The following is a 22,055-nucleotide window of genomic DNA, read 5'->3' as shown; positions in this document are numbered from 1 at the left end:
TAGTTAAGATACTGGATGGGCTAAAAATTGATAAAGCGGAGGTACCAGAAAAGGCTGACTGTACTTAAAATAGGTAAGTTACCTGGTCCGGATGGGATGCATCCCAGGATACTGAGGGAAGTAAGGGGGGAAATTGTGGAGATGCTGACCATAATCTTCCAAACATCCTTAGATACTGGGGTGGAGCCAGAGGACTGGAGAATTGCAAATGTTACACCATTGTTCAAAAAAGGGTGCAAGGATAAACCCAGCAACTATAGGCCAGTCAGTTTAACCTCGGTGGTGGGGAAACTTTTGGAAACGATAATCCGGGACAGAATTAACAGTCACTTGGACGAGCGTGGATTGATTAGGGAAAGACAGCACGGATTTGATAAAGGCAAATCATGTTTAACCAACTCAATAGAGTTTTTTGATGAGGTAACAGAGAGGGTAGATGAGGGCAATGCAGTTGATGTGGTGTATATGGATTTTCAAAAAGTGTTTGATAAAGTACCATATGGTTGGCTTGCTATTAAGATTGCGGCCCATGGAATAAAGGGGGCAATAGCAACATGGATATAGAATTGGCCAAATGACAGGAAACAGACAGTAGTAGTGAACGGTGATCCCCAGGGGTCAGTGCTGGGACCGCTGCTTTTCTTGATATATATTAATGACTTGGACTTGGGAGTACAGGGCACAATTTCAAAACTTGGAAGGGTAGTGAACAGTGAGGAGGATAGTGATAGACTTCAAGAGGATATAAACACTCCAGTGGCATGGGCGGACACGTGGCAGATGATGTTTAACATGGAAAAATCCGAGGTGTTGCATTTTGGTAGGAAAAATGAGGAGAGGCAATATAAACTAGAGGGCATAATTCTGAAAGGGATGCAGGAACAGAGGGAGCTGGGGGTGTATGTGCACAAATCGTTGAAGGTGGCAGGGCAGGTTGAGAAAGCAGTTAAAAAAGCATGCGGGGTCCTGGGCTTTATAAATAGAGGCATAGAGTACAAAAGCAAGGAAGTCATGATGAACCTTTATAAAACACTGATTCGGCCACAACTGGAGTATTGTGTTCAGTTCTGGGCACTGCACTTTAGGAAGGATGTGAAGGTCTTAGAGACAGTGCAGGGGAGATTTAATAAAATGATTCTAGGGATGAGCGACTTAAATTACGTGGATAGACTAAAGAAGCTGGGGTTGTTCTCCTTGCAACAGAGAAGGTTGACAGGAGATTTGATAGAGGTATTCAAAATCATGAAGGATCTAGACAGAGTAGATATAGAGAAACTGTTCCCATTGGCGGAAGGGTCAAGAACCAGAGGACATAGATTTAAGTTGATTGGCAAAAGAACCAAAAACTTTTTTACACTGTGAGTGGTTAGGATCTAGAATGCACTGCCCAAGGGAGTGGTGGAGGCAGATTCAATCATGGCCTTCAAATGGGAACTGGATAAGTACTTGAAACGAGAAAATGTGCAGGGCTACGGGGATAGGGTGGGGGATTGGGACTAGCTTGATTGCTCATGCATAGAGCCAGTGCGGACTCGATGGGCTGAATGGCCTCCTTCCGTGCTGTAACATTCTATGATTCTATGATTCTATATGCAAGGGCCTAACACCCATTTTAGGCAGCTGCCCCAGACAGCTGAAAAAACAGGCCAATACATTATTGACTTGGATGTCTTTCAGACATCCTTGTGGTGCAGGACATTTTACACCCGTATAACAGGTGCAACGAGGTCCAATTCCCACCTGTCGGAAAATTGCATATCTGGAGGAGCATATTCAAGGAGCAATTGGCCACACTCTGCGGCATGAGGAAGGATGAGAGATTTCAGGATCGTAATCTCCAGAATGTGGTCATCCAAGAAGCTGTGCTAAACAGTTCAGAGCAGAGGGATAATACAGAAAAATAGAAGTGGGTGACCATCTGTATGGCAGCAGAGGGAGACGGGATTCACAGGTGCAGGGAACCCATAAGTTACTGGAGCTGTTGAATATCCATAGGCCGCGGTTTTAACCCAGGGCAGGATCGATGCGTGAGGGGGCCGGGGCGAGCAACATACTTGCTTGCCGAGGTCCAGTGAGATTTTAGTTCATCGGCCTCATTTCCATATTCAGGATTGGACTCCCGCCCGAACCCAGCAGGAATCACAGCCTAACAGGTGGGCGGGAGTGGGAATGAGGGTAGCAGGAGGCCGCCACCAGGGACCCACGGGAACAGCCCCTGGTTGTCAGATAAGTCTCGTGGAGGGGAATCCTGATCAATGGAGGGGAAGCCTGGGGCAAGAAAGTCCCACGGTTTTCTTGTGGGGCCCGGAGGAGCACTCCAGTTCCTGCTGGCCCACAAGGAAACAAAAAAATAAAACTTTTCTTTCTGGGCCTCTTGTGGCCCTTGACTTGGTGGCGGGGGGAACCACCATTGTTTCCCTGCTCAAACTTCAGGTTAAAATTGCATATCGGGCCTGATGATGTGATCGGGGCCCGATCTACATATTTAGAGAGGGCCCTGTCAGCTTGAGGCGGGTGTCCTAGCTTCCTGCAATTTAAAATTGCAGTCAGTCAGAATGAGGTGGGTAAGTCCCTTGCTCCATTTTAACTGCCCCCTCATCTGTTTTCCACCAGATGGGGGGAGTTAAAATCGAGACCATAGTGTTGATCAACTGTGAGGCAGTCAGCAACTCGGAGGAGGGTGGTTCTAAAACAACATGGAGCAGAGGAATACCCATGGACGTTAAAGACAGACGGACTGCAAAAGTATGGTTGTAGCGGGGAATTTTAGTCTGGGGCAGAATCAGGCCTTTTTAGCAGTCATGACCAGGAATTCTGAATAGTATCTTGCCTCTCTGGTGTCAGGGTAAAGGACGTCATGGAATGGGTGGAAAAACTTCTGGGAAGGGAACAGAAAGCAGCCAAAGCCATGGTCCATGTAAGAACTATGACAAAGGTAGAAGTACACTTGAGGTCTTACATATGGAATTTAAAAAGTTAAACACTAGATTGAAAAATAAGACTTCAAGGGTGCTGTGAACTTCTATGGTTCTATGGCCACAGAAGTGTAGACACATTAATGCACTGTCCCATCATGTCCCCAACTTTATTTTAATATTCTCTGCCAGCTGACCAGCTGCATTTTTCCTGCTCTTCTGAAGGTTATGACAGCATGACATGCAATCAAAGAGTATGTAATAGTAAGATATAACAGTAAATGTACCTTGTTCAGGATTTTCATGCCATGCCTGAAGGTTCAGCCCATGAACTTGACCACAGTGTACAAAACTTGGTGGAAACTGTCCTAATCGGAAAGCATCCAATGGCACCTCAGTGATTCCAGTGTTGTCACAAATGACACGGGACAGTGAATGTTGGGAAAGTTCGTGTCTTTGGGCTGATGTGAAGGCACCGGGATTTTCCCACCAAAACCTGAGGAACAGAGAATAGGTTTTGTTGCATTACTAACACGGAATACTGAGTAGGAGTGAGTGCAAACTGTTTTCTTCAGGGTTTTAGATGATAACAGAAACCACGAGCTTCAAACCTGAGCACCTGGTTGTCATTTGAATCTTGGGATCAGTTTCAAATCATTCTCGCCTCCTATTACTTTCATAATATGCCAGATAGGGAAATTATTCATTTCATTATATATATTTTTTTATTTTTAGCAGTGTTATTTGTTACATTTATTTATTTATTTTTTTATACTGCAGACATTACTGAAGGCTTTGAGCAGCACATCTGGTTACGTAAATTGCACCGGTTGACTAGTGTGGCCACTTTATGCTCCTAAAACATTGAGGTGCACCTACATGAAAGATAAAACAACTGGGAAAAGAATGGAAGGAGGATGAGGTACCATACAGAGAACCGTTAGTAATGGAAGAAAAGGCAACCAGAAACCTAAATCAATGGTGCAATGCATTATCGTGGTAGAGCTCCACTGCTGAAAAATCTTAATGTTGAATTATCAGCAGAGACCTGTTAAATGATGTTGAACTACACCTCAGTAGAGTACAAGTGGAATACCAGTAAAGTGATAACGCTGAGCTAGAAGGCACATAAAAATGATCAATACATAGAATGTACTTGTAGATAGAATAGTGGAAGGGTAAACACTGAAATTACTTGAGAAACAATTGCGTGTCGCACTGGGAGGACTGTAAGGCCTTTCTTGATGGCTGAACTAAGATGGGATGAATCTGTAATTATATTGTTTCTTGTGGTTAATGAAAAGAAAGAATTTGCAATTATATAGGGCTTTTACAGCCTCAGGATGTCCCAAAATGCTCACAGTCCATGAATTGTTTTTAAAGTGCAGTCACATTTTAAAATCTTATTACATATGTGATGGCCTCACAATAAGATTGCAAGGAATGAATCTTCAGTAACTTGTCAGGAAAAATTCTTCTATTGTCTGAGACATATGTTCAGATTCTAAATTTTACTACTAATGGGGAAGAAATTGGTTAGTGCCCAACTTACAGGCACTAAATGGGAGGCATGACTGCAACGTGTGCCCAAAAATGCCTGTTTAAGGCGGCCACAAGGGATGCCTGAATATCGCCCGAGCCAATGTGGTGTCGGACGTATTTCAGGCACCGCTGGGGCGTGGGACATAGCTCTGTGAAATTGGACCTTTTTGCCCCATTTTGTGCCTGAGAAACGGGTGAAGCAATGTTCAATTTCACCCCCTTTAAGCTCTGACAGTTGCAATTCCGTTTTTATCAATCATTAATTGTCTTTATTACCTTACTATATATTATATAGTTTTACTTTTCTTAAATAAAGAATAGTCATTATTTCAACAAAAGACAAAATAATGCAAATGATCTAAACAGTGCTATCTCTGAAGTTTTTAAAGAGCATAAAAATAGAAAGAAGGCATATAGCTAACTTAGCTCATTTTGTCATGTGGGACCTGTTGCAAGAACCCATATACAGCCAATTTTAATTCCGGTCTGGTTTTAGGAAGGTAAGTAATGGTGTGAGTGAGAAACTTACCCGCTGCTCCAGTAATAAGGCCTGGGGAATTTTAACTCCCAGGCCTCATTTAAATCCCGACAACTGACTTCCGGCGGAAAATCACATGGCTCGGAAGACCACTCACCAGTGGGATCGATTCCCCAGGCCGTCCTGCGGAGGTCTCATAATCCAGAAGGGAGAGTGAGTCCGCGGAAGCCCTAAGCTTTCCTAGTGGGGACCGGTAGAGCACGTCTGCTCCTCCTGGCCTCACAAGGGGGTAGATCTTGACTTGAAGTCAATGGAAATAAAAATCAAGAGAGATGCTGACTCGTCATTACCTGTTTTACACTATCGCACAAAGTCAAGATCTACCCCAAGGAAAGCAACAAAAACTTAAGGAGGCTGTGTGCCTCCATTTTAACAGCATTTTTATTTTTATCTCCTGGGGGCCAGGATTCCTGGGCATTTTGCTTCACGCCACACAAGAGGAGGTGAGAAGGCCCGGATCAACAGGTAAGTGCCTTTATTGCACTGCTTGTGAGCCAGGAGGAGCAGGAGCGTTTCCTCCAGGCCCAACAAGCTCACCTGCCCCAATCCCACACACGTGATCAGTCGACCCCTCCCCCCATGTCAGACCCCCCCCACAATCTCCAACCCCCTGATGTCTGATCCCCGATGACTGACCCCCATGATCTCTGACCCCCCACGATCTCTGCCACCCCCTCAAGATCTCGACCGCCCCCCCACAATCACCAACCCCCTGATATCTGATCCCCGATGACTGACCTCCACGATCTCCAACCCCCCTGATGGACAACACTCCCCTCCTCGATGGCCGACCCCCCCCAATGACCGACCCTCCCCTGAGGACCGACCCCCCCCCCCCCCAGAGATGACCGACTCCCCCCCATGACCGACTCTCCCCTGATGACTGACCCCCCCCCACACAGATGACCGACCCTCCCGATAACTGACCCCCACCAGATGACCAACCCTCCCCTGATGACCGACCACCCCCCACCAGATGACCAACCCCCGCCCCCCCCCCCCCAACAATGACCGGCCCTCCCCTGATAACAGACCCCTCCCTCCTCGATGACCGGCCCCAAGCTTCTGATGTTAGACCTACCTGCTGGCATCTGGTCCTGGCTGGCTGTTGCGTGGGAAACGTACAGAAAAATTTGAAACACATCCTTATGTCAAAATTGTAAGCACTTCCGAAAAACCCATACTTCTGGGTTTCCAGTCTGGAAATCCCCCCCCCCTCCCACCGCTCTCTTCATGGCCCCGAGTAAATATTGGGACCAATAGTCCGGGACAAAATTAATTGACACTTGGAATAGTATGGGCTATGCACACTTTGTGTCAGTCTTCAGCAGAGAAGAGGATGCTGACAATGTAACAGTAAAGGATGAGGTAGCAGAGATATTGGAGAGGATAAAAATAGATAAAGAGGAGGTGCTTAAAAGGTTGGCAGTACTCAAAGTAGAAAAGTCACCTGGTCCGGATGGGATGCATCCTCGGTTACTGAGGGAAGGGTGAAAATTGTCTGGCCACAATTTTCCAATTCTCCTTAGATATGGGAGTGGTGCCAGAGGACTGGAGGATTGCAAATGTTACATCCCTGTTCAAAAAAAGGGGAGAGGGATAAACCTGGCAATTACAGGCCAGTCAGCCTAACGTCGGTGGTGGAGAAACTTTTAGACACAATAATCCATGACAAAATTAATTGGGCTAATAAATGTAAGTTAGCATGGATTTGTTAAAGGAAAATCCTGTTTGATTAACTTGATTGAGTTCTTTGAAGAAATGATGTAGAGGGCTGATGAGGGTAGAACGGTTGATGTTGTGTATATGGACTTTCAAAAGGCATTTGATAAAGTTTCACATAATAGATTTGTTAGCAAAATTTAAGCCCATGGGATTAAAGAGACAGAGGCAGCGTGGATACAAAATTGGCTAAGGGGGAGAAAGCAGTGAGTAGTGGTGAACGGTTGTTTTTCAGACTGGAGGGAAGTATCCAGTAGTATTCCCCAAGGGTCGGCATTAGGACCACTGCTCTTTTTGATATATATTAATGACTTGGACTTGCGTATACTGGGTATAATTTCAAAGTTTACAGATGAGATGAAACTTGGAAATGTAGTAAACAAAGTGGAGGATAGTAACAGACTTCAGGAGAACATAGACAGACTGGTGAAATGGGCAGATACATGGCAGAAGTGTGAAGTGATATATTTTGGTAGGAAGAATGAGGAGAGGCAATATAAACAAAATGGTACTATTTTAAAAGGGGATGCAGGAACAGAGAGACCTGGGATTGCATATATACAAATCTTTGAAGGTGGCAGGACAAGTTGAGAAGGCTGATAAAAAAGCATATGGAATCCTGAGCCTTATTAATAGAGGCATAAAGTACGAAAGCAAGGAAGTTATGCTAAATCTTTATAAAACACTGGTTAGGCCTCAGCTGGTGTATTGTGTTCAATTCTGGGCACCACACTTTAATAAGGATGTCAAGGCCTTAGAGAGGCTGCAGAAGAGATTTACTAGAATGGTACCAGGGATGAGGGACTCCTGTTATGTGGCGAGATTGGAGGAGCTGGGATTGTTGTCTTTCGAGCAGAGAAGGTTAAGGGGAGATTTGATAGAGGTGTTCAAAATCATTAACAGTTTTGAAAGTGTAAATAAGTAGAAACTGTTTCCTGTGGCAGAAGGGTTGGTAACCAGAGGACACAGATTTAAGTTGATCGTCAAAACAGCCAGAGGTGACATGATGAAACTTTTTTTTACGCAGTGAGTTATAATGATCTGGAATGCACAGCCTGAAGGGGTGGTAGAAGCAGATACAACAGTAACTTTCAAAAGGGAATTGGATACATACTTGAAGCAAAAAATTTACAGGGCTATGGGGAAAAAGCAGGGGAATGGGACTAATTGGATAGCTCTTTGAAAGAGACGGCACAATGGGTGAATAGCCTCCACCTGTGCTGCACCTACTATGATATATGATACTATGATATTATATGTTCTCTGATTTCCTATCTTGATTTTGCACAAAATACCTCAATGTTGTTGATTTGCTTCATTTTCAAAATTTGGGATTATTTATTTTTTATTCGTTCATGGGATGTGGGCGTCGCTGGCAAGGCCAGCATTTATTGCCCATCCCTTGAGAAGGTGGTGGTGAGCCGCCTTCTTGAACCGCTGCAGTCCGTGTGGTGAAGGTTCTCCCACAGTGCTGTTAGGTAGGGAGTTCCAGGATTTTGACCCAGCGATGATGAAGGAACAGCGATATATTTCCAAGTCGGGATGGTGTGTGACTTGGAGGGGAACGTGCAGGTGGTGTTGTTCCCATGTGCCTGCTGCCCTTGTCCTTCTAGGTGGTAGAGGTTGCGGGTTTGGGAGGTGCTGTCGAAGAAGCCTTGGTGAGTTGCTGCAGTGCATCCTGTGGATGGTACACAATGCAGCCACTGTGCGCTGGTGGTGAAGGGAGTGAATGTTTAGGGTGGTGGTTGGGGTGTTACATATTGTATTATGTTCTGCTGAATTTTGTTTTTACCCATTGAGAATAGATTTGAAGCCAATAATTTGATCACTCACACTGCCGTGCTTTGGGTGCTGGAATCCTGAATAACAGGGTGCATAGGTCTGAGGCCTGCTTATTTCCCACTGCACACTGAGTGTCATAATACAACGCAAAAGTGCCTGTAATGCCGAGAGCCTGCAAATGTGTTGTACTCTAAACTCATTAAAGCCCTGAGAACTATGGGCCAAAATTTGCTGTCAAAGTAACGATGAGGCTAATGGCACTTGCCATTTTTTATGCGCAAATGGTACAGCAGCTTCAGGCAAGGGGCAGATGCACCGTTAAACTCAAATGTCCAAAAGTTGCTGTTCCCGTTACGCCACTCCACCATTAGCTTTCCAAAAACGGCATCTCAATGTCTGGCTCTCATTGAAATGCATTGAACGGCGTGAAGTTGCTCTATTTTCACGGTAGATACCAACTAAACTCGCCACAGAAAGTTACGTCTTGTCCATTCCAGTCTATGTACCCTTTTAATGATGTGATAAGTGTTAATTACTGCCAAGCACTGAAAATTAACAATTACACTGAAAATTAACCATTGCAAGTGTGGAGTCTCATTCCTTCAGGTTCTAATTGTTGTTGGAGATTTAAAAAATGTAAAATTTTTAATTTTTTAAAACTTTTCCTTTCTGCCTCTTTCCTCTCTCTCTTAATCCAATCTTTCTTTCCCTCTCTTTATTTCTCTTTCTCTACATGATTTGGCATTAAATTCACCCATTCTAATTTACACTTCCTTCTCAGTCTTCGTGTTGTTTATTTCACAATCCTTCAATCTGATTGGTTAAGGAGATACACAGTTACTTGCCCTGTTCACTCAGGTCCCAGATGCCCTGTTTCCCTCACTGTGACGTTATCAGCTCCCACTTTCAGCAACTTGCCACGCAAAGAAATTAAAAACCTAAACGTGCAAGGGCAAGTCTGACTAATGGCAGATGCCGTTAGATGCCCTGCCACAGAAAAATTTGGCCCATTGAAAATTAGGACTATGTGCATAATGTGATTGGAGTCCCTGAACAGCACTCAAGGCCTTCAGCACCCAAACAAAACAGGCGCTGCAAGAGAGGCTCTTCCTCTCATGTTGATTCTTTGCTTACAAACTAACCTGATTCATTTAGACTTACTGCACATATCTGACATGTTATTTTCCACTTATTTTAGTACTTCTCTGTTATTTTGCTGTTTTGCAAGAAATGAACTTTCTGTCAGTTTCCAAAAGCTGCATTCCATCTGCTATTTCTGTCTATTTCTCCAGGGATATACAATTGTATGTTGCCTATATGGGTATGCCTCTGGGCATTCTTCTGCAGGAGGACGAACATCAGAAAAGGCATACCAGACAGATGTATTTACATCTTAGATGCTCAGTTAGGGCCTGCCTTTATGGTACCACCCATGTGTACAGAGCTAGACAATTGAGCCTGGTCATGTCTGAAAATGCCTACATGTTCATACTGTGACCTCCAAAGGAGACTGTCACAGGTCTGGGCACACTCCTGCAGCCAGATTTAATCACCACTTCCAAGGCAGTGATGGCTGTCAGTGGTTACGAAGGTAACAGCTGGACTGAACTTTCACACCATTAGATCTTTCTAAGCAACAGCAAGAGCTAGCTGCTAAATATCTCAACTTGCAGTGCACAGTTTCATCATGCTGGTCACAGATGCTTTGTTTGAGCAGGCCAGTCAATTAATTCACTTTCTCACAGAAAAAAACATAGCAACATGAGAGACCCTTTCACTTTTACTATCTGACTGGACTCCCTAAAGTACAGGCCATTATTGATGACACATATGTGGCCATATAGGTCCCAAGCCCCAATACCACCCGTTCATGAATGGAAATAGGTACCACTTGATGAATGTACAGCTGTTCTGAGAGCAAAGGAGCAGAATAAAGTAGGTAAATGTCTGCTACCCTGGCAGTTGCCATGATTCAATCATTTTATGACAATCTATGGTGACACCATTATTTCCAGGGAAATGGAGACTAAATGGATTACTGCTGGAGGACCAAGGCTATATGCTGCAGCCATGACTGCTTACCTCATTGAGAGATCCAAAAGCAAAACCTGAAGAGTGATATAATTAGGCACATGCTGCTAGGTCTAGGTATGCTTAAGGGAAGGTTGAGATGCTTAGGTGGATCGGGGGAGCGCTACAGTATACCCCACCCAAGGTTTTCAAAACTATTGTTGCCTGCTGTATCTTCCACATTTTCATCCTGCAAAAGGGCCTTGCCATGGATCAGGCCGGGGCAAACAGGCAGCAGCAACAGAGGCAGAAGATGACTTTCAACAGGAGACAGAACACTGCATAAGGAACTGGTCACCCCTAGCCACAAGCCACAACTCATAGCCTATTGCTATTAAATATTAATGTATTTATTAGCGAATGAAAAGTGAGAGCCACACAGCGATCTTTTTGTGTCACATCAATATTATACGGAATGAACCAGAAAAGGCCATTCAACCCATTGGGCTCGATTTTAGGGTCGGGTTACTTGCGGGTTTCCAGCGGGGGGGCCCCGAAAATCCCGATCTCCGATCACGTGACCGGATTCGGACGAAATCCCGGCCACTTCCGGGTACCGCGCTGACGTGCGGGGCTGCGCGCGAAAGCCCCGCTGGTGGGAATCCCGCAGGCAATTAAAGCCAGCGGGGTTCCACTTGAGAGCACTTAACTTGCTCGTTGTGGTCAGTTAATGAGCTGAAGCAGCTGTCAAAAGAGGAAGTGTGGGATTTTAGGTTCAAAGCAGTCAGTTTCCCACACTGGGGGAAACAGGACCCTTCAAACCAGGCGTGTTGCAGCCAGCAGCCTGTGGCAGGTGCCAAGGTGCGCTCCACGGGGGAGAGCCCTCACCCACGCAGGAGGCCACCGCGTCACATAGGGCAACCCCTGCCCCCCACCACCCCCCGGCCAAGCCAGAGGACAGACCGACACGAAACCGCAGCCCCAGTCCGAGGACCCACACACCTACCCTGCACAACCCCTCAGACCAACACCTGCCAGTTGGGTGGTGTGTGGACACCCTCGGAGGACGAAGAGCATGACCACCACCAGCAGCCTCGCAGTCCACGCCGTCCGCCGCAGAGACGTGGATCCCCCCAACACGGTGTGGTTGCACGCCCACCTGCACAGCAGGAGGGAGGGCTACCGCAGAGAGAGACGCGTCGCAGAGGGCACTACCCTCGCCACAGGGTCCACAGACCGAGGCGCAGCTCCCCGGACCTCTCTGAGCAGCAGTGCACAGGGAGGCGCAGATTCGCTCGACATGTAGTCGTGGAGATCTGCAGCCTCTTTCATGCCGAGCTGCTCCTGGCTGGCCCCAGCACCAACTGCTTACCTGTCGCTGGCAAAGTCACCACTGTCCTCCACACCTTCTCCTCCGCATCCTTCCAGGGTGCAGCCGGCTACACCGCCGATGTCTCTCAGTCGTCTGCGCGGACGAGCCCTGCAAATACACCTGCACCTACTCTGCAGTAACACGATGGGTGGCATCAGTGGTGGGTCCTCATAGTGATACCCAGGAGCGGGCATTATTGGACACAATGGACAGGATTCGCGGAGACATGGCAGTGGTGGTGTCAATATAATGTGTGCTGTTTGTGGCTCTGAAATTCAATATGGGTAACACCCATGACAAACCCTCAGACACCCTTGTGCACCCCCTTCATGCTGACGAGACGTTTGCCTTACCCTGCCTACTGCACATATGTGATGCATGCCCTGTGGCTGCAGCACAGGTGGTGGCAGGTTGAGTGAGGCTGGCCGTGAGGGAGATGCACGAGAGGGTGAGTATGGGATGGAGCCATGAGATTGTATGAGGATTGGGTCGCGTGTTAGTGGCAGGATGAGTACTGGCGAGGTGAGTAGGTGGAGGTAAGATGAGGATGGGGTGTGAGTGGGCATGAAGGGTGATGTGACAGAATAGTGTTGGCGGTGCCGAAGGAGATTTGGGGTGGGGGCAGTGTTGTGGCAGACGGAGTGTAGGGGAAAGACTTCGTGTTCTCACTGTGGCTGACCTACTGCGGTCATTGCAGCGCCTCCTGCACTGTATGCAGGTGGGCGATATGTTGGTGGCGCAGGTGACCCCCTCTGCCACCTCGAGCCAGGCCTTCTTGGTGGCAGAGGCAGGCCGCTTCCTCCCGCCCGCCGGGGGGAAGATCTGTGTCCTCCCCCTCCTCCTCACCCCATCTGATGATACCTGGGGTGAGGCATCATTAAACTGGGAGCAGCCTTCCCCCTGCGCTGCTCCATGCTGCAATTTGTCCCATTGGTTGCAGCATCTGTCAGTGGAGGACTGCCCCTTTAACTAGAGAGCCTCCAGCTGACAGATCGTACTGCGCATGCGCAGCCAGACCGACGCGCAGGCCAGCGCCGTGGACCCCGGAGGAGCAGGTAATTGGATCCTATTAGTGGATTGCCTGCTACGATCGCGTGGGCAACCCACTAATTTCGCCGTTCGCGTTTTCGACGCTCCCGGAGGACCACCTGCTGGGAACCCGCAGGCCTGCTAAATTCGAGCCCATTGAGTCTGTTCCTTCCTCGCACCATGTACAATCCATTCCATTGCAGACTCCGTTCAATCTATGGGAGGATTGTCAGAGTTTGTGCAGAGAGTCTCGCCCGGAGGATGCATGTAACAGGAAATTCTGGGAGCACTGCCCACAGAAATTGTCCATTAAAATGAATGGATGGAAAACCACAGGCAGCATTCCCACAATTTCACCACAATCACTGCTGATGAGCAAGGCTCTGTGTTAGCAGCATGAACTCAGAAATTCAGAACCAAGTTCTTCTCCTTGCAGGTTCTGCAAAGTTTCTCTGTTCTAAAGCTAACCAAGCAAATCTCAATACTTATCTAATCTTACATTGTATATTACATTACTTTGGTCATTCTTGATATATTACCCACATTAAGCTTTTCCCTTCCTGAATATTTGGTCTACCTGCTAATTCTAAATAGAACTCTCCTCTCAAAAGAGTAATTTGTTTCTTCAGTATTCATTTTTTATTTCACTGACTCTTCCGAATATGCAATCACTTTAAAGCTAAAGCCACTATTAATCTTGTTAATGTAACTTGCTCTGATGAGATATAGCATCCAGCAGTGTTCACTAAGTTCAATTTTTTTTCGAATTTTCTCTGGTGTGACTCTTTTATGTTAAAAATCTCAACATTTTTAAGTGCAGCTGACTTGACAGAAAAAAAAACATAAGAATGTTGCAGTGAAAGACCCATCAACTAATTGCAAAGAAATCTTTCATGATACTTGTTCTTTCTAGTCTCACTAATAATTTCAGACCCTGAGGAGATCCTCTCCCAGCTCAGACAGAGCATATTTTTTCGACCTTGCCATTGATTAATGACAATCAAGTGATTTGATTATTTTAGGATTTATCACAGCCTGTAGTGGCTGTCTGAATTTTTGCCTTTTTGCCCTTTTGATGGAGAGAAGGGCCTTAGGTCAAACTACAGACCACAGGCGATGATGAGGTCAGGGCTGAGGTGGAGGGGACCCAGAGCTGAGCTTCAAGCACCATGACCTTTCCATCACCAAGACCACTTACTTTCATCTCCACAACATTGCCCAACTCTTCCCCTACTTCAGCCCCATCCTCACTGAAACCTTCATCCATGCTTTTGTCACCTCTAGACTTTATTTCTCCAGCATTCTTGATGGCCTCTCATCCTCCAAGCTACATGAATTTCAACTGGTCCAAAACTCAACCGCCCATATCCTGGTCCACACTAAGTCCCACTCATCCTTTACCCACTCCTCAATGACTTATAATGGCTCCCTGTCCCCAAAGCATTAATTTAAAATCTTTGTTTTCATATCTCTCCATTTCCTCATCCCTCTCTGCTTCTGCAACCTCCTTTGGCCTTACATACCCATCTGCTTCCTTTGGTCTTTTGACTCTGGCCTTCTGTGCAGCCCCCTCCCTTTGCCCCACCATTGGTGGCCGAGCCTTCAGCCACTTTGGCCCCATTCTCTTGAACTCTCTCCTTAAACCCCTCTGCTTCTCCGCTTCACCAAAACCCTCTCAAAACCTATCTTTTTGACCAAGCTTCTGGTCAGTCCTCCTAATCTCTCCCTTGTAGCTTGGCATCCATTACTTTTAGCAATTTTTTTCTCTCCTCTTTAAAGTGCTTTGGGACATTTTCTACAAATAAATTGTTGTTAAATACATCATCATACTTGCTAGTGCAAGATTGGCACTTCATTTTTCCCTTCATTTTTCTGGTAAGTTACTGGGCTGGATCTTGCTGGAGTGGGGCATCTCGTGGCATGTCCCATTAGTTAGACTTTTCTCTGCACCCTTCAGCTCAAACATTTTTTGCGCCGTAACTTGCTGGAATTGCAAGCTGGTAACAGCGTGGCAAGGGCAACGGGGCATCTGGTACCTTGGTGAATGGTGGGATCAACAGTGTATCTCATTAATCAATTAGATTTAAGGATTGAAAAAGGAACAGAGGAATGACTGAGAAGGAGGATCAAATCAGGTACAGAAAGAGAAATAAAGAGAGGGAAAGAAAGAGTGGATTAAGAGAGAGAGAAAAAAGAGACAGAAAGGAAAAGTAAGACAAAAACATGTTAACATTTCAAATTTTACATTTTTTAAATCGCTAAGAACAAATTACCACCTGAAGGAATGAGGAAGGAATTGTTCAATTTCTGGGCCAGAGAGGCTGATTGGCATTGCATTAACAATGATCACATTGTTCAAAGGCTACTTACACTGTTAATTACCAGACTTAAATTTCTGTGGTGAGTTTAATGGGCAATTTATGTGCAAATCCAGCAAGTTATTAAAAATAACGGGGAGGCTAACGGCGAGATGCCGTTTGTGCGAAGCAAATGACGAAGTGGCGTAAATCGACCAGCAAGTTCTACAGATTTACGGCGTATCTCTTAATCCCCTGAATTTGCTGGCCGATTTACACGTTAATAATGGCGTGCTTCATTAACAAGCTGTTATTTATCCAATAGGTTTTTCCATAAAGAAAGAAAAATGTTGCATTTATTTAGTGCCGTATCACATCCTCAGGACATCTCAAAACACTTTACAACTAATGGATTCTTTCTTTTTGAAGTGCAGTTACTGTTGTTATGTAAGTAAATGCAACAAGCTCCACACACAGTAAATTAATAAGTAACCAGATAATCTGTTTTTGGTGGTGGTTGAGAGGTAATGTGGGTTGAGGCAGGAATAAAGCTTCATGCTTTGCACATTGCAGGATTGCAATTGGAATTTCAATGATCTGCAAACTTTGAGAGACTTAAGGGATCATATAACTAGACCTATTTAAATAATGGCTTGGGGTTGATATACAGCTATCAAAACTGCCATGAATGATTTGCTTTGACATTTTATGCCTCAACAGAAATATCAAAGGCACCCAAAAAAACTAAAGTTTCATTTAAGGATAAAAAGAAAAAAATACGCTCATAATGTAAAGCTGAAAAAAGGCAGAAAATTCTGGAAATATTTCAGCAGACTCATGGGTTTCGTAATGTTCTATCTAAAGTGTTAACCTCTCTTTCAGTTAAGCTGAGCTCCTTGGTACCACTCTTACCTCTGGAGTCAAAAGGTTGTGGGTTAAAGGCCTACTCCAGATACTTGATTTTATAATCTATGGTGATATTTCAGTGCAGTACTGAGAGAGTGCTGCAATTATAGAAGGTGCACTCTTTCAGATAAGATATTAAACCAAGGTCCTGTCTGTCTTCTTGGGTGGATGTGAAAGATTTTATGACACAATTTGAAGAACAGGGGGGTTCTTCTGGTGTGCTGGCTAAGATTTATCAATCAACCAATGCATCAAAAAAAAGATTATCTGATTGCTGTTTTTGGGACCTTGCTGTGTGAAAATTGGCTGCCGTGTGTCTCGACATTACAACAGTGTCTACACTTCAAAAAGTACTTCATTGAGTATGAAGTGCTTTGAGATGTCCTAAGATTGTGAAAGATGCTATATAAATGCAAGTTCTTTCCTTTCTTTCAGATGCTGACCGACTTGCTTTTCATATCAAGTATTTTCTGTTTTTGCTAAAACTTATTTGTTCTCTCTTCACAATCTACATTTAACATCGACTTACAGTGGGGGACAAATTTGATAAGGGGCGTTTTTGGGCACGGGTAGCGTGCCCAATGGCCCCTGTACAGGCAGGACGTAAGTTTCGGCCGGCCCGAGGACTCACCTGCAATCAGCGTTCCATTCCGAGCCTTGCATGTGGAATCGATGCAATTCGCACTTTCCACCACCAGAGGGAGCTCCATCTCTTAAAGGGAGGATGTTTCTTAGAAATCACTTAAAGGTGGCTGGTACCTGTTATTTGCTGAAAATAACAGTCTACTGTCTGCACGGAGTCTGAACAGAGATCAGACATCGCACACGTAAAACACAGATGCAGGTCCCATACCTATGTTTACACATGATGTGGAGATGCCGGTGATGGACTGGGGTTGACAATTGTAAACAATTTTACAACACCAAGTTCTCGTCCAGCAATTTTATTTTAAATTCACAAGCTTTCGGAGGCTTCCTCCTTCCTCAGGTAAATGTTTACACACTGATGAGTTATGTTAAAACATTGACTAAAGGTTGCACACTACTAAATCCCACTTCCTCCAATCTGCATGCCAGACCTCCCAATCTGCCAATCTGAGTTTGTACCAGGTCTGCGAGAGTGCATGCACCACGGTTCTCTGCTGATGCACGAGAGGCCTTGGTGCAAGAGGTGGACAGAAGAAGGGACATCCAATATCCGCAGTGGGGGAGGGCAAGAGGCCCTCCAGACATATACCCAAAAGGCAGTGGGAGGCAGCGGGGTACAAAGTTAACGCCAGGCACATAGTATCATGAACATGGATGCAGTGCAGGAAGACGTTCAATGCTTTGACATAAGTGGTCAAGGTGAGTGAGGTCAACTGTCAAGTGGCGTCTCCTAACAACTGCACCACTAGCCGCATCCACTGCTCCACACACTACACCCCCCATCACCCACATACCAACAAACTCTTTCCATCAGTATTCAACTCTTCCAATCAGATGCTTTCTTTCACCCTCACACATTACCACTGTTTCAAGTCGCACACCCACAACTCACAGGCCACATACACTGGCAGCTATTCAACCATGACAGGCACATCACCCAGACACACATCCTGCTTTCTTGCAGGAGAAAGTGGTGCATATCAAGAGGCAGCAAATGGCAGTGGCATTTAGCCCCTCGAGCCTGTTCCGTCATTCAATGAGATCATAGTGGACATGTGACCTAACTCCAGAAATCTATCAATCTCAGATTTAACTTTCACAAGTGAGCTAGCATCAACTGCCGTCTGTAGAAGAGCATTCCAAATATCTCCCACCCTTTGCATGTAGAAGCATGTCCTAACTTCACTCCTGCACGTCCTGGCTCTAAATGTTAGGCTATGTCCCCGCCTCCTAGTGTTCAAGTCTAGGAGACCTCCAAAAACAGTTACAAATGTCTCGACAGCCAGAAGCAATAATCCAGCCACTAACCTGTAAATCCTGCATGGCCCCCTTAAATAGCACCCGTGGGAGGTCCTCCAGGCACTCTAAGACACGTTCGGATGGATGGGGTTAAGACTGTGCACTGAGTTGAGCGTTAAGTCCCAAAATGGTGTCTATCACTTTAAATCAACGTTGCACACTGATTGAAGCCATTTTCTCTCTACTTTACATTATTCCAGTGTTCGTTATCTGAGCCTGCACAAACTCCTATACCAAGATTGCGTCCGGCGCACGTCACGCTGGAAACGTGCATGCACATCCAAGACGCCATCTTGGATGTCAGAGAGACCGTGTAGCGCCGAAACAACGGGCGCTACACGGCCCAATTTGGCACCCATCGAGTCTACAGTGCAGAAGCAGGCCATTTGGCCTGAGGATGAGATAAGGCACTAAATAAATGCAACACTATGCCAATGTTTGTGCTCCACACAAGCCTCCTTACTTCGTCTAACCATATCAGCATACCCTTCTATCTTCCCCTTAAATGCATCTACGTTATTTCATAGTATCATAGCATGGTACAGCATAAAAGGATGCCATTCAGCCCACCGTGACTGTGCCATCACTTTGAAAGAGCTATCCGATTAGTCCCACTCCCCTGCTCTTTCCCCATAGCCCTGTAAATTTTTCCCTTCACGTATTTATCCAATTCCCTTTTGAAAGCCACTATTGAATCTGCTTCCACCACCGTTTCAGGCAGAGCATTCTAGATCATAACAACTTGCCACGTGTAAAAAAATGTTTCCTTTTGTCGCCTCTGGTTCTTTTGCCAATCACCTTAAATCTGTTTACCGACCCTTCTGCCACTGGAAATAATTTTTCCTTGTTCACTCTTTCAAAACGGTACATGATTTTGAACCTCTTTCAAATCTCCTCCTAGCCTTCTCTGCTCTAATGAGAACAAAACCAGCTTCTCCACTCTCTCCACATAATTGAAGTCCCTCATCCCTGCTACCATTCTCGTAAATCTCTACTGCACCCTCTCCGAGGCCTTGACATCCTTCCTAAAGTGTGGTGCCCAGAATTGAACACAATACTCCAGCTGATGCCTAACCAGTATTTTATAAAGGTTTAGCATAATTTCCTTGCTTTTGTACTCTCTGGGCACAATTTTAAAAGGAAAGTGTGGGGGCGGGAAGGCAAAGAAAATCGGGATATTTGGTGCCGGCAGGAATCCCGGCTCCAACCTGTCACGACCCAGAGTCATCTAAGTGCGTGCGCCGTTCCCAAACCCGGAATCCCGCCGGCAATTAAAGCCGGTGGGACAATATTTAAAGCAGTAAATCAAGTATTTAAAGTACTTGAAACGTCCATAAATCCAATTAAGAATGAAGGCAAGTGATTTCAATGCTGCCTCAACATGTTTCCTGTGCTGTGTGAAACACGCTATGGGAAAGTAGTTGAGTTTTAACCAGCAGCCATTTGGACATTTAAATGCCTGTTTGACAGATGGGGATAAAAGGTGAGTTATTGCAGCAGGGCACTCAGTTCTCTCAGACAAACTTTTGGCTGGGAGATCTTTGTGTTTAGACTGAAAATTCTTGGTTCACACTCAGAATTGTTCTGCTTACACATATTTACTAACTTTTTGGATCCCCTCAAACTGACACCATCAGGATGGGGGGTGCGATAACTGCATTCACGAGCACATCTGAGGACGAGTAACATCACCATCCTCGCCAGGCACGGTGTACACTTCCGCCACTTGGAGCTCCACAACACAGAGGCGCACCACAGGCACCTGCACAAGAGCAGAGAGGGCAACAACAGAGGGACGAACGTCGCAGGAGGCACTACCCTCGTCAGAGGATCTACAGACTGAGGCTGAGCTTCCTGGACCACTCTGAGGAGCAGTGCATATGGAGGCTCAGAGTGAGTCGCCAGGTGGTCGCAGACATCTGCAGCCTCCTTCATGCCGAGATGCTCCCAGCTGGGCCTGGTGGCACCTGTCACAGTTAAAGTGACAATTGCCCTCAACTTCTTCGACTGCAGATCATTCCAGGGTGCCACTGGTGACATCGTCGGAGTCTCTCAGTCTTCGGCACACAAGTGCATAATGCAGGTCACCGATGGTTTGTTTTGCGGGGGGGGTCGCAATATGTCAATTTCCCCATGGACAACCTCAGCCAGATGGAGAGGGCAGTGGGATTCCACTCTGTGGCTGGCTTCCCATGAGTACAGGGTGTGATCGATTGCACTCATACAGCAATACGAGCAACACCACAAGAGCCAGGACTGTTCATTGACAGGAAGGGCTATCACTCCATTGACACTCAGCTCATTTGTGACCACTGCAAAAGATTCCTTCACGTGTGCTCCAGATTCCCTGGCAGCTGCCATGATTCATTCATTCTGAGGGAATCCAACATCCCGGCCCTCTTCCACACACCGAACACCCTTAAGGGCTGGCTCCTCGGGGACAAGGGGTACCCCATGCACATGTGGCTCATGACGCCTCTGAGGAACCCCATCAGTGAGGAAGAGCGTCGCTACAATGACAATCACATTGCCACCAGGTCTATAATTGAAAATGCGAAAGGCCTGCTGAAGATGCGATTTTGATGCCTTGATTGTTCTGGGGGAGCACTGCAATATGCACCAGCGAGAGTGGGTCACATTATAGTAGTGTGTTGTGTCCTGCATATGATGGCGCAACAGAGAGGGGTACCGGTTGAGGAGGCCCCATGCCCCCATCCAGCATCCACATCTGCCATTCACATTGAGAAGGAGCAGGAGCAGGAATAGCAGCAGAAGGAGGAGGAGGAGGAGGAATCCATCGGCAGAGCAACGGCTCACCTGGCTGCTCGTGAGGCCAGGGAGTCACTCACATGTGAACGCTTCTCATAAGGAGATCACAAAGTGAGAATAGACCAGTCCTCAGGCCACCTGGAAAGAGCAGCGCCAACACCAGCCCCCCACCCTCCTGCCCCACACAAAACAGTCCTGCAACTACACATACATCCACTGTAAAATCACCCACTGGGTGGAATCAAGTTTCACCGTTCATGATGAAGCACATGAAAAGGGCCCTATTACAAAAGCCAGTCAAGAATGGGCAAGACGTGGCAGTAGTGATGAGAGTGATAACATTTAATTTGACTTTAACAAAACCAAATATATAAATGAAAAACAGGACAGTCTGTCAGACACCCTTGTGCACACCCTCCGTGCTCACAAATCCTTTGCCTTCCTCTTCCTACCGCTTCTACGTGGTGCATCCCCTGTGACTGTAGCAGAGGTAGTGGCAGGTTGCTCATGATCATGCCCTGATTGCTTAGACGCTTTCAGCCTGCGCCCTCTGGGTTTTAGAGACCGTGAGGGCCCCGCCAAAGACTGCCCCACCGGCACCTGTGCAGGGGCAGAGTCGGCCACCTGGAGAGGAGGCATCATTGAGAGGGGGGCAACGGGTGAGACATGGGAGTGCTTTGAGTGGCGTCTACACTTCCATGTCCCCTTTTGCCACCATCCCGCTTCTGGGCCAGGCCCACATCACTCCTACCACCCTGCTGGAGAACAGTTTGGAGTGTGTGTGTGATGCCTTGGAAGCCCAGTTATAAAGTTTCTGTCTGCCTGTTTAAGGCAGCAGAATGTTGTTCACCCTGAGTCCAAACGGCTGTTGTCAGAGCCTGAATGAACTCATTTGTGAGCCGTGCTTGAAGCTCAATGGAGGCTAGCCTTCCCTCCATCGCAGACATTCCCGCACTTACCTGCGACACTACCCCAGACAATTCCGCATTTACCGGTGACACTATCTCAGAAATTCCCTCATGTAGCTCTGCCACCATTCCACTCATGCAGAAGTTGGACTCCTCCATCCTCTGCGCTATTGTGGAGAGTGCGCCTGGCACCTGTTCCAGCCCCTCGCAAATGTGCTGCTGTCCCTCGATCATTCTCCTTTTAAAGGATGGCCCCCGGAGTTCAACATCTGCGTCCAGCTGAGCAGAGCCTGGAGAGGAGTGCTCCCACCGACGCGG

At 46.4% G+C, this 22,055-nt stretch overlaps 1 protein-coding gene across 1 annotated transcript in view; it reads right to left on the bottom strand.

Moving 5' to 3' along the window:
* tpo (thyroid peroxidase) overlaps positions 1–22,055 on the bottom strand; it is a 96,894-nt gene that overhangs the window by 20,065 nt on the left and 54,774 nt on the right. The window contains exon 10 of the mRNA XM_067985258.1: positions 3,203–3,411. Within this exon, the coding sequence (XP_067841359.1) occupies positions 3,203–3,411 (209 nt within the window). The remainder of the gene's footprint in view (positions 1–3,202; positions 3,412–22,055) is intronic.

Source organism: Heptranchias perlo, chromosome 5, assembly GCF_035084215.1.
Source record: "Heptranchias perlo isolate sHepPer1 chromosome 5, sHepPer1.hap1, whole genome shotgun sequence".
Lineage (NCBI taxonomy): Eukaryota > Metazoa > Chordata > Chondrichthyes > Hexanchiformes > Hexanchidae > Heptranchias > Heptranchias perlo.
This window is presented reverse-complemented; position numbering and strand designations above follow the sequence as displayed.